This window comes from Numida meleagris, chromosome 14, assembly GCF_002078875.1.
Source record: "Numida meleagris isolate 19003 breed g44 Domestic line chromosome 14, NumMel1.0, whole genome shotgun sequence".
NCBI lineage: Eukaryota > Metazoa > Chordata > Aves > Galliformes > Numididae > Numida > Numida meleagris.
Window position 1 is genome coordinate 985911 of NC_034422.1, and position 11003 is coordinate 996913.

The 11003-nt window shown below is 66.3% G+C and overlaps 2 protein-coding genes across 4 annotated transcripts in view; both read left to right on the forward strand.

Moving 5' to 3' along the window:
• TBX1 (T-box 1) overlaps nucleotides 1–10995 on the forward strand; it is a 157730-nt gene extending 146735 nt beyond the window's left edge. The window contains exons 4-10 of one of the 3 annotated variants that reach the window (XM_021413346.1): nucleotides 3843–3971; nucleotides 4992–5451; nucleotides 8000–8101; nucleotides 9037–9208; nucleotides 9374–9529; nucleotides 10346–10413; nucleotides 10562–10995. In XM_021413346.1, coding sequence (XP_021269021.1) covers nucleotides 3843–3971; nucleotides 4992–5451; nucleotides 8000–8101; nucleotides 9037–9208; nucleotides 9374–9529; nucleotides 10346–10413; nucleotides 10562–10733 — 1259 coding nt within the window. In that variant the 3' untranslated portion in view covers nucleotides 10734–10995. Of the gene's footprint in view, nucleotides 1–3718; nucleotides 3972–4991; nucleotides 5452–7999; nucleotides 8102–9036; nucleotides 9209–9373; nucleotides 9530–10345; nucleotides 10414–10561 lie in introns of those variants that run through there. The other 2 variants (XM_021413345.1, XM_021413347.1) reach the window with 2 other exon arrangements.
• On the forward strand, nucleotides 2314–3592 carry LOC110406220 (translation initiation factor IF-2-like; the record flags this gene model as incomplete). The annotated part of the gene is made up of 1 exon (XM_021412427.1): nucleotides 2314–3592. A coding segment is annotated over one exon (684 nt), but the record flags the coding sequence as incomplete, so codon positions are not given.

Here is an 11003-nt window from a genome sequence, read left to right on the forward strand (position 1 = left end):
CTTCCTCCTTTCTTTCTTTCTTTCTTTCTTTCTTTCTTTCTTTCTTTCTTTCTTTCTTTCTTTCTTTCTTTCTTTCTTTCTTTCTTTCTTTCTGTCTTTCTTTCTTTCTTTCCTTCTTTCTTTCCTTCTTTCTTTCTTTCTTTCCTTCTTTCTTTCTTTCCTTCTTTCTTTCTTTCTTTCTTTCTTTCCTTTTTTCTCCCTTCCTTTCTTCCTTCCTTCCTTCCTTCCTTCCTTCCTTCCTTCCTTCCTTCCTTTCTTTCTTTCTTCCTTTCTTTCTTCCTTTCTGTTTCTTTCTTCTCTTTTCATACTTCTCCTTTCCTTCTCCTTCTTTTCCTTCCTTCTCTGTTTCTGTTTTTTTAATCTCCTTCCAGTTTCCTCTTTTCTTTCCGTCTCTGCCATTCCCCCTTTCTTTATTCCTGTCCGTCAATCTGTCTCAGTGGGACTCGATCAGCGACACATTTGATGTTTGGATTTGTTGGATAGATTCGTTGATTTCGGTTCCTATAGTTCAAGCGGCAGTTGCAAAATACCCGTAATAGTTGCCGTAATTGGAATAATAACGATGGTGGCTATATGAGTAATAACGGCTCTCATCGATAACGGTCTCAAATTAAACGCCAGAAATCCCTATATTTCCGAGTCTCGCAAGAGCCGCGGGCTTCTGTCACCTTTCGAGATCTCCCCGCGCTCCTGTTTCTCCCCTCTCACAACGAATCCCCACACGCCCGCGGCTCGGTCCGGCCGAACGGCTGCGAGCAGTGCCCGCGCGGCCAGCACAGCCCGACGGGCGCCGTATTTCTGCCGCCGTTATTCCGCGCCGCTCGCAGCTCTCGGGAGGGGGAAGCGCGGGGGTCGCGCAGCCCGGTTCGCTGCCGCTGTCTCCCCGCTGTTTGCTCGCTGCTCCTCGAGCCCCGCGGCTCGGCACGGAGCGGCGCTAAGTTCGAGCCGGGCTGTGCGAGCCCCCCCCCTCCCGCAGCCCGGCCTCGCCGGGGGCCCGTCGGGGCTCAGAGGTGAGGGGCGGGAGGGACAGCGGGGCCGGGCAGAGGCCGAGGAGCGAGCAGAAAGGAGGGCTCGGGGAGGGCCGGGAGGAGAGATGCGGGCGGAGGGGTGAGTGTGGAGGGCGGACGGAGGGAACGAGGCGGCGGGGGGGGCTCTGCGGGGACAGCCCGTCGGGGCAGCGGCACACACCTGCGGCGCAGCCCGGGCGCGGGTTGTGCGAGGACGGCCGGGCCGGGGGATCCGAAGGGCCGCGGCCCGGTGTGGCACGGCCCGGGTGCTGACTGGAGCGGGGCACCCGGCCGGGGCAGAGAGCCGCGAGGAGGACGAAGGGAGCAGCCTTCGCCTCGCCTGAAAGGTCTGGGAGGTGGCAGGGTGCGGGGCCCCAACGGCAACGGTCGTTTAGTGCGGGAAGAGACCCCGGGGAGGGCGGTGGGATCATAGGGACGCGGCGATGCCCGGGGCCGGTGCTGCCGTCGGGGGCCGCGGGGATGGTACGGTGCGTGGCTTTTCCAGCGCCGCCGCTGGTTCTCGCACCACCGGGACCCGAGGATTTCGGAGCGAAGGAGATGTGTGACCAGGGCGGGGGAATCCGGTTCTTCCCCTCCCTCGAGCTCTCGGTGCTCATCGAGGTGGGATTCGCTGCGCAGCGCTCCGGCAGAGCATCCGTGGAGCGGGACGAGGGCCCGCGGGTCTGGGGAGATCCCGGCAAACTCGGCCCGGGCTTTAGGCGGGCACACGGGGATACGGGGATGAGCTGGGAAACAGCCCTGGCAAGCACAGCACGGGCAGCAGTCCCCGTTTTGGGGTGCAGGACTCGGGGCTCTCCTTCATTTCCAGGTTTTCTCTTTCCTCCCGCGGCAGAGGCAAGTTGCCCCAGAGCCGGGCACGTCCCTCCTGCTGCAGCCCGTGGCCTCCCCGCGCCGTTGGCAGTAGCCCTCGCGTCTCTTCGCTTTCCCCCTCCACCCCGAGAATTTCGCTCCTTGGTGTCCTAACGAGACCCGTTCCCGCCCCGCACCGCCCGCAACCCGGCAGCAGCGCGGGGCCGAACCGGCAGCGCCTTCGTTTTCTGTGCCGGTGCCGGGGGAGAGAACGCACCCGGCCGGGAGCAGCGCTCACAGCAGCGGCGGGGAAATAAACCCCGATCGTGTCACGTTCTGCCCTTATGCCTTTAGCTGCAGGAACATATGCTCAAATATGTACGAGTAGTCTAGATTTTTCTCTGCAAATATTTTTACCACGTCCAAAGATAATATTTCAACAGAAGAATCAAGCCCCGCAGGCTACAGACGGGGCAGCTATATATAACCCGCTTGCTCACTCCGACTCTCCGCACATCGCTCGGGTTATGCAACCCCCATCGCGGCGGTAGCCACCGGCGCGCCCCACGGCTCCGCCCGCCCCGTCGGGGCATTTCCCCCGGGACTTCGCCCGTCCGGAGGCACCGGGACCGGCACCGGGACAGGGACAGCGACAGGGAGCGGGGCCGGGCCGAGCCCGGCGGGTGGTGCAGCCTCGCCCCACGCCGATGCGGAGGACCGGCCTCGGGGAAGTCGCGGCTCTCCGAGGGGCCGCTGCCGGGCGGTGAGTAGAGCCACGGCCGGGACCACGAGGGGAACCGGGGCAGTGCGGCCCCGGGCCGGGCAGGTGCTGCGGCGGACCGGGCTGTCCTGCCGCCGGGCCGCGCGAGAGCTCGCCCTCCGCCACGCCGGCTGCGTTCCGTTTGCTCCGCTTTTTTATTTTATTTTTTGTGGTGACGGAAACGCTCCGACGCTCGTGTGTGACTGGTGGCCCGCGGATGGGGGTCCCGTTCCGCTGCGCGGGGCTGGCGGCGGTACCTGCGCCTGCAGCGCACCCGCCGCGCCGCTCCCCGCCCGCTCCGGCGCAGCTCCCCGCGGCCGCCGAGCCCCGTCCGCGCCGTGGCAGCCCGGAGCCCCGCGCTGCATACGGGCCGGAGGAAAGGAGCGATCCCCCTCTCGGTGCCGGACATCCGCAGCGTGACGCCGGGCTCGGCTCGGCTCCGCTCGGCTCTTCCCTTCCCGTCGGCTCCCAGCGCCGTGATTGACACGGCCGCCCCTCCGCCCGCCCCGAGCACATCCCGGCCCTCCCCGCCGGCCGCTCGCCGTGCCCGGGAGGCGGGGAAGGGCCTCCCCAGCCCTTTGACACCGTCTCGGCAGGAGTTTCACTTCGCTTTCGCCGCTGCCGCCGCCGCCGCTTCTGCAGGCAAACACCCCCGGCTCCATGTGACGCCTCCCAGCCACTGAACGGGGAAACGCGCCTCTAAGGGAGCCACTTTCCCTACGTGCAGGAGAAAAGGAGGGGACGGGCGGGCGGCAGGAGGTGGTGGTTGGGGGGAAGGGAAGAGAGGAAATAAATTAATAAACGGCAGGGAAAGAAGTTGAGTGGAGAGAAACGGCGGCCCCGGGGAAAAGCTCCGTGGGGTTTCCACCGATCCCCGCTCCCCTCTCCCGCAGGGCTCGATGCGGCCGCTGCGGTGCGCGGCACTGTGCGGAGGGCCCCGGGGAAGCTGCGTGCTCCCCAGCGCCCTTCCCGGGGCGGGGGGGGGAAGGGTTGGGGTTTGGGTTTTTTTTGTTCGCGGCGTTTTTGTTGGATTTCTTTCTTCTTCTTCTTTAGCTTCCCCCCCGCCCCCCTTCTGGAAGGAGGGGGGTCCTGCTCGCACCTCCCTGGATGGTGCGGTAGAAAGGAGGGGAGTGAGGGGCGGGCGGGGGGGCTCGTGGTGGGAGGCTGCCGCGGCTGCTGCTGCTGCATTGGTGTCTCCCCTATGGACGAAAACAGCCCTCTGTCTCCCAAGGCAAATGCTTTCAGTATCGCCTCTCTGATTTCAGTCGCCGCCGCCGCCGAGCACGCAGGGAAGGGAGCGCTGGAGGAGCGCAGCGGCGGCCGCAGCGCGCCCGCCCGCCCCGCCGCCCGCCCGCAGAAGATGCACTTCAGCACCGTCACCAGGGACATGGAAGGTGAGCGCGGGGCTGCGGGGCCGCGATCCTCCGCCACCGCCTCTCGGGGGCTTTCTGCGCACCGCGGCCGGGCCGGGCCACTGGGGCCGCTCGTCGGTGCCCCGCGCCCTCAGCCCTCGCTGCTCCCCGCCTAGCTGGGACGAGGTCCCCAAATCCCGGTTGGAGAACCGGGCTCGGTTCGTGCCCTCTCGTCCTCGCGGCTCCCCGAGGCGCTGCAGCATCCCCCGACGGCGGCGGCCGTGCCCGGGACAGCGGCGGGCCTGGGCTCGGCCCTAGCCGGCTCTGCGACCGCCGTCGGGCCTGGAGGCTCTGTCGGAAATAACCCAAGAGATCCCCCCGGGCCCTCGAGGAGCCTTCCAGCATCGGGGGGGAGCTCTCGGCAGCCTCTCGCTCCCCGGCCGCCTGTCACGCCCCGCGAGGCCCGCTCGGGCCGGCGGCCGAGGGCTGCGCTCCCGGGGCCGTGCGAGGCTTCTCGGTGCCTACGTGGGGCTCCTTCGCTCCGCTCCTCTCGGCCCCCCCGGGTGCACACAGCCGCAGAGCAGAGCCGCTGCCCCCGGCAGCCACGGCTCCACGGCTCCTGAGCCAGGGACGTTACCTGCAGCGCTGTCGCTACACGGAAATAAGAACCGGTTTCTTTCTTTGGGTTTTTCCCCCTCCTTTTTTTTTTTGGCTTTTTTTTTTTTTTTTGAGGGGTGGGGAAGTTTTTTTGTCCCGATTCGTGTGCGGCGAAGGAGGCCTTCAGCAGAGATAACGCGGGCTCTTGGCAGATGTCTCGGGTTTGCAAAGAAACAGAATAGAAAAGAGAAGGGGGGAACGCGGCGCCGAGGCGGCAGCAGCGGGAGCAGCGAGCTCTCCGCCTGCCCCGGGGGGAGCGGGGCTGGGGCCAAGCGGAGCGGAAAGGGGGAGGGCCCCGCTGGGCCGGGCGCGGAGGCGGAGGGCACCCCGCGGAGCGGCGCGGAGCCGGAGGGAACGCGGGAGCCGGAGCGGAGCCCTGACCGCCTGTTTTTGGAATGATTTCAGCTATCTCCAGCCCCTGGCTCACCCAGCTGTCCCATTTTTGCGATGTTGCAGCTTTCACGGCCAACAGCCTGAGCAGCCTGAACGCCTCCGGGGGGTACCACCTCTCCCCCTCCCCGGGGGACCCGTACGGACAGCATGAGCCGCCGCACTACGAGCCCTGCACGGCTCAGCAGCACCCGCACCCGCCGCCCCAGCCGCAGCACGGTTACCCCTTCGGCGGGGCGGCGGCGGCCGGGGCCAACCCGCCGCCTCCGGGCCCCGAACCGCCCGAGGGCGCCGGGGGAGCCGCCGCGGGGCCCGCCGCCGTCTCGGGCTGCTCCGCGGGGACGGCCGCCGCGGCCAAGGCGCCGGTGAAGAAGAACCCGAAGGTGGCCAACGTGAGCGTGCAGCTGGAGATGAAGGCACTGTGGGACGAGTTCAACCAGCTGGGCACCGAGATGATCGTCACCAAGGCCGGCAGGTCAGTGCGGAGGGACGCCCGGGCGGCTCGGCCCGGCGCCGCTTCCATTCGCCAGGCGGTGGGGGGAGCGGGGCTCGCTCGGGGCGGCGGGCACGGGGCTGCCGTCGTTCGATCTTCGCCCTTCTCCCGACGCGAAACGCGCGGGCGGCCGCGGCCCGAAGGCTCCGGGTGCGGCGGGAGGCGGCGGGCAGCGCGGTGCAGCGGGGTTCCGCTGCCGCTGGAAGGGCCCCGGGCCCGGCCCTGGGTACCCCGCGGGGCTTCGATCCGGGTGCGTCCCTGGGGGAGAGCGAGGGGAAAAAAAAAGAAAGAACCAGCCCGCGCCGCGGTACCTTTAACTGAAACGTTTCTAGTACGGGCAGATCTTTTCCTTTCGGCGGGGACTGCAAACAGCCCCCGGTTCTGGCGGCTTAAAGCCTCGAAGCGTCCTCCAGGACGAATGCATTTCCCGAGGATCGAATGACGAGCGCGGCTCCGCCGGCAGCTCTGCTCCGGGGCCGGGAACAAAGGCCTCGGCCTCGTTCAAAACGGGCAAAACGTGGGGAGAGAGGAGAAATCCCGATGCTGATTGCTAATCCCCTCAGTTAATTGCGATCTCCTGGCAGAGCTGCGGAGAGCTGCGGGCTGCCTCCTGCGGAGCGCGCGGTGCCGGCGGGGGGCAGGAGGGAACCGGACCAGTTGCGGGCTGCCCCCGGGGGGGCTCCGATGAGCCCCGGGAATGGCTTCGAAACGGCTCGGGGAGAGCGGCCGCGCGTTCCTGCTCTCCCCGCGGCGATTTCGAAGTGCTAAAGATGCGGAAATGTAAATATATTCTCATGTGCGTGGCCGCACATTTCAAAAACATTTTGTAACTGATTCAACTCGAGCCTTCCCTGCCACGGCGACGAGCAGCCCCGAGCCCGGCGGGACCCAGCGGCATTCCCCGCAGCCCCCGGGCCCGGCGCTGCTCTCCGCGGCGGGAAGGGCCGCTCTGGCTCCGGGCGGGATCTCCCGCTCTGCTTTCCTCGCTCGCCGAGAACAGCCAAAGGATTGCGAGCAGGCGACTCCAAAAGGGCCCCTAAAGGAGCGAACTCGATTCGAATCCCGGGCTTTCCTCCTCCTCCTCTTCGTTTATTTGATGGCAACGCCAAATCTCCAGACGGGAGGGGGTAAAAATAGGAGAAATCGGGGTAAGATCAGCAGGACGAGGCGCAGGGACGGCGCTGCGAAGCGCGCTCAGTGCAGCGCCTCGGGGCCGGCCCCGCTGTTTGTCTAGGTGGCTCTTATCGACTCGGGGTGTTTGTTTTAAAAACTTCGTTTTAAAACAAGAAACCCCGGAACCGGGGCTAATGGGGGCTTTTACACCTTTAAAAATAATAACAACAGAAGGAGCTATTGGAAATGGCCTCCGGAGTTCGCACAGCCTTACGCGGCGCTGCTCGGCACGGGCTGAAGGAGCGGCGGGGCCGGGTGCGGGGCCCCGGGGGCACGGAGCCCTCCCGCAATCAAAACGGCCCCGGGAGGTGCTCGGCAGCGCAGCCGTGTGCCGGCGGAGTGAGCTGGGGAGAACCCTTCGTATCCGCGTCGGATCGGGGCGTTTTTTCAGGGGGTGTTCGGAGTTTGGTTTTTCAACGGCTGCAAATCTTTTCCCCGAAATGCCGCCCGCTGTTGCTCTCCTGGATTCCTATCCGGGGACAAAATGCATCCAGCAGAACGGGAGCCGTGCGAGCCCTGCCTCGAGGGCGCATCTTCGGCACGTCCCGAAGGCGCTGCGGGCCGGGCCCAGGTGCGAGGACGGAGCGAGGGACTCGGGGGCCGCCCCGGCTCCTTCGCTTTTCATCCCCGCTGCCCTCGGAGCGGCATCCGCGGCCTCGGCTCAGCCGCGGAGATGCGCGGCGGGGGCAGCCCGGGACCGTCCGCACTGCCCCGGGAGCGCCGGGTCCCTCCAGCTCTCTGTTCGCCCCGCAAAGCTGCGGACCGCGATCGAAGGGGCAGCGGAGCGGAGCCGGGAGGTGGCTCGCGGGGGATCCCGGTTATCTTCTCGTCCCTGCCGGCCTGAGGGCTTCGTTCGCCCCTCTGGGCTGGAAACGCTCTCCCTTTGGCCTCAGGGATCGCGCCGCTGTTGTAAGTGCTGCCGTAAAACTGCCCAATTTTGGAGGGGCAGAAGCGGGAACTCAGTTCCCTGAGGCCGCCCGCAGCGGGGCCCATACGTGCGGGTGCGGTCCCTGTCCCGGCTCGGCTGTGCATCGGCCTCGAGTCAGTTCACTTGAAAATGTGGTGAAACAGCGGGAGAAAATTATTTTCAACCGTGTCTCCTCGTTGCAAAGTGGGAGGTGGTGGTTCTCGTTGGCCCCTGAATGTTTTGGGTGCTCAACACAAGTCAGAGCGGGCTTATTCCTCGAGGTGCCGCCGGGGGACACGGCAGCCCCCAACCCGAATGCGAGCGGCACCCGGGGCGCCCGTGGGGCAGCCCGAGGGGAAGGGCCGGGGGCACCGCGGGGCTCCTGCACCCCGGGCCGACCCCTCGGGGTTCCCCGCGGCCCCGAGCTCAGCTTTCTCCTCTCTGTGGCAGGCGCATGTTCCCCACCTTCCAGGTGAAGATATTCGGCATGGACCCCATGGCTGACTACATGCTCCTCATGGATTTCGTCCCCGTAGACGACAAGCGCTACCGGCAAGTACCCCTCTCCCGCCCCGTTATAACGAGTTCTGTGCTGGCAGCGGCCTCCTCCCCTCCTCGGTCTGTGCACAGCGCCCGGGCACGGCCGGGGCGGACGGTGCGGCTCTCCGCGTGCCCGGCCCGGAGCCAGCGCCCGCCGCTCCCCCTCCCCCGAGGAACCCCCCGCGGTTCCCGCAGTGCTCGGGGCAGGCAGCGGCTGTCCGAGCCCCGACCCTGCCCGCGTTTCCAGCGGCGGCACGGGAAGGCCTGGCCGAGCGGCACGGGCAGCGGTGCGCACCGCTTGGCAGCGCCTGGCAGGTTGAGCAGTGAAAGGCGCTTTATGCGTTTCGCTGCAGAGCGGGACGCCGAGCAGGCAGCGCGTGCAGGAATCGCAGGGTCCGATATATAAATATTTGGACAGATATCCAAATTCTCAGGGCGTCCTAGAAATGTTTGCTTGTCAAGGGAAGTGGGATATATAACATCCAATTGAGTATATCTTTAAAAAGTAATGTTTCTGCTGAGCCCAATGGTGTCTAATTCCCCCTGTGCAAACATGGGCTGTAAAGTAAACACGCGGATAGAAGATTGGTTTCTCTGTTTTAAACGTTACTCTTGAATGCGGACTTTGAAAGAATGAAGCGGGGCTGTAGAGCTCCGCACCCGCTGTGAACCCGCGCAGACGTTTCCGCTCGGTGCGCAGGGCGCTGCCGTTCACGCGGCCCCGGGAGCTGCGGGCGCCCGCCCCGTCCCCGCGCAGGTGGCCGCGCTTCGCCCCGTCCCGCAGGGCGCTCTCCCCGCGCCCCACCGCAGACCCCATCACAAACCGCTTCTCCCCCCGCAACCAGCGGGGCCGCTCTCCCCGCGGTTCCGTGGGCCGGGGGCTGCGGGCAGGCGCCGGGGGGGCCGCGGGGCTCGGAGCTGCGGCTGACGGCCCCCCCCGCCCCCAGGTACGCCTTCCACAGCTCCTCCTGGCTGGTGGCCGGCAAGGCCGACCCCGCCACGCCCGGCAGGGTGCACTACCACCCGGACTCCCCGGCCAAAGGGGCGCAGTGGATGAAGCAGATCGTCTCCTTCGATAAGCTCAAACTGACCAACAACCTGCTGGACGACAACGGCCATGTAAGCGCTCCCGAGGGGAGGGGACGAGCCCGGGACGTCTCCGCGCCGCGGGTCCCTCCGCCCGCAGCCACAGGGCCGGGCAGGCGGCGGGGCCGGGGCCGCGCTCGCCTCTCTGGAAGCTCCGCCTGGATCAGTTATTGTCTCCTTGCTCGTTTTATCATTCAGATCATTTTGAACTCCATGCACAGATACCAGCCGCGTTTTCACGTGGTCTACGTGGACCCCCGGAAAGACAGCGAGAAATACGCGGAGGAGAACTTCAAAACCTTCGTCTTCGAGGAGACGCGCTTCACGGCCGTGACCGCCTACCAGAACCACCGGGTGAGGCGGCGGGACCGGGCGGCGGGGGGCGGGGGGGAGCGGCGGCCCCGGGACCTCATTGCCGGCGCGAACCCGAGCCCCGGCTCCACGGTGCGAAGCGTCGCTCACACTTTGTTTGGAGAAACGCGCGAGTTCCCGCCTCACAATACAGTTACACGCTTAAAACCGACCCAGCCCACCCCTCATCGGGCACCAGTCCATGCAGGCGCTTCGCCCGATCGCATCAGCGCCGCGCACGGAGCGGCAGTCCGAGCCGCGCGGGCAGACGGGACCTCGTGGCGGGGGCTCGAACCCGGGGCCGCTGTCCCCGTGCCACCCGCGGGGCCGGGCTGCGCCTTTAAGGGGCCGCCGAGCCCCTCCCGGCTGGCATTTGCCTGACGGCTCCGGACAGCTGCTCCTTCTCTCCTGCGTTCTATCAGTTTGACCTCTAAGGCTGGAACTGTCACTGAGGGGCTCAGAGTTTGTTTTTCAACCCATTCCGGAAACTCACAATCTCATTATCCGTGGATTTGCTTAAATATAGAGAATGTCCCGCCTTCTCCCCGGCGAATTAAATAAATACATAAGTATGATTTATCCAGCGATTTGTCTTAGCTGCTCCGCTGGTGACCCATATAACGTGGCATTTTCTTACAAGTGCACTGACGCAGTTCTCGCAGCCGCCTCTCCCTGAGCCCTGAACCCAGGTTGGGCAGCTCCTGGCCTGCGGGGCCCTCGTGGAGGGGCAGCGCGTGCTGTGCTGGGCCCCTCAGGCCCTCTCCGTCCTCGGCACAGCCCACCCGTGCCCCCCCAGCCACCTCCTGCTTCTCCCTGCAGATCACGCAGCTGAAGATCGCCAGCAACCCCTTCGCCAAGGGATTCAGAGACTGCGACCCCGAGGACTGGTGAGGCCGCAGCACCGAGCGCCGCTCTCATCCCGCTCTGTGTGCGCGTGCCCTGAGCCCGCAGCGTGCGTGTGCCGTGGGGCAGCCCTAGGTGCCGGCCCCGGCTCCATCTGCTCGCCCCGCATCGCTTCTCTCCCTCTCCCTCCAGGCCCAGGAACCACCGGCCCGGGGCCCTCCCTCTCATGAGTGCTTTTGCCAGATCCCGGAACCCGGTGTCGTCCCCCGCACACCAGAACGGGACGGAGAAAGGTGAGCAGCGCGTGGCGGGCGGGACGCGCGGCCGTCTGCTGGCCAGCTGGGCACCACGGCCCGCTGCGTGAAGCAGCGCGGTCACCTTTTTAGCCGAACCCGCTCCGAGGTCTGACCCGCGCCGTGCCGCTGCGCTCCAGGGGCTCTGCTGCCTTACAGCCCGGCGCCCCACCGCGTCCCGCAGCGCTCGGGTCCCCAGTGCCGCCCCATTCCCGCCCGCGTCCCGGTGTGCAGGGCTCTGCCCCGCGCCGCTCCCATCCGCGGAACGAAGCGAAGTCCTCGTTTGCGCAGCGGCGCGCTCGGCGCGTGCAGCGGCTTGGCCGGCCGGCTCGGCTCGGCAC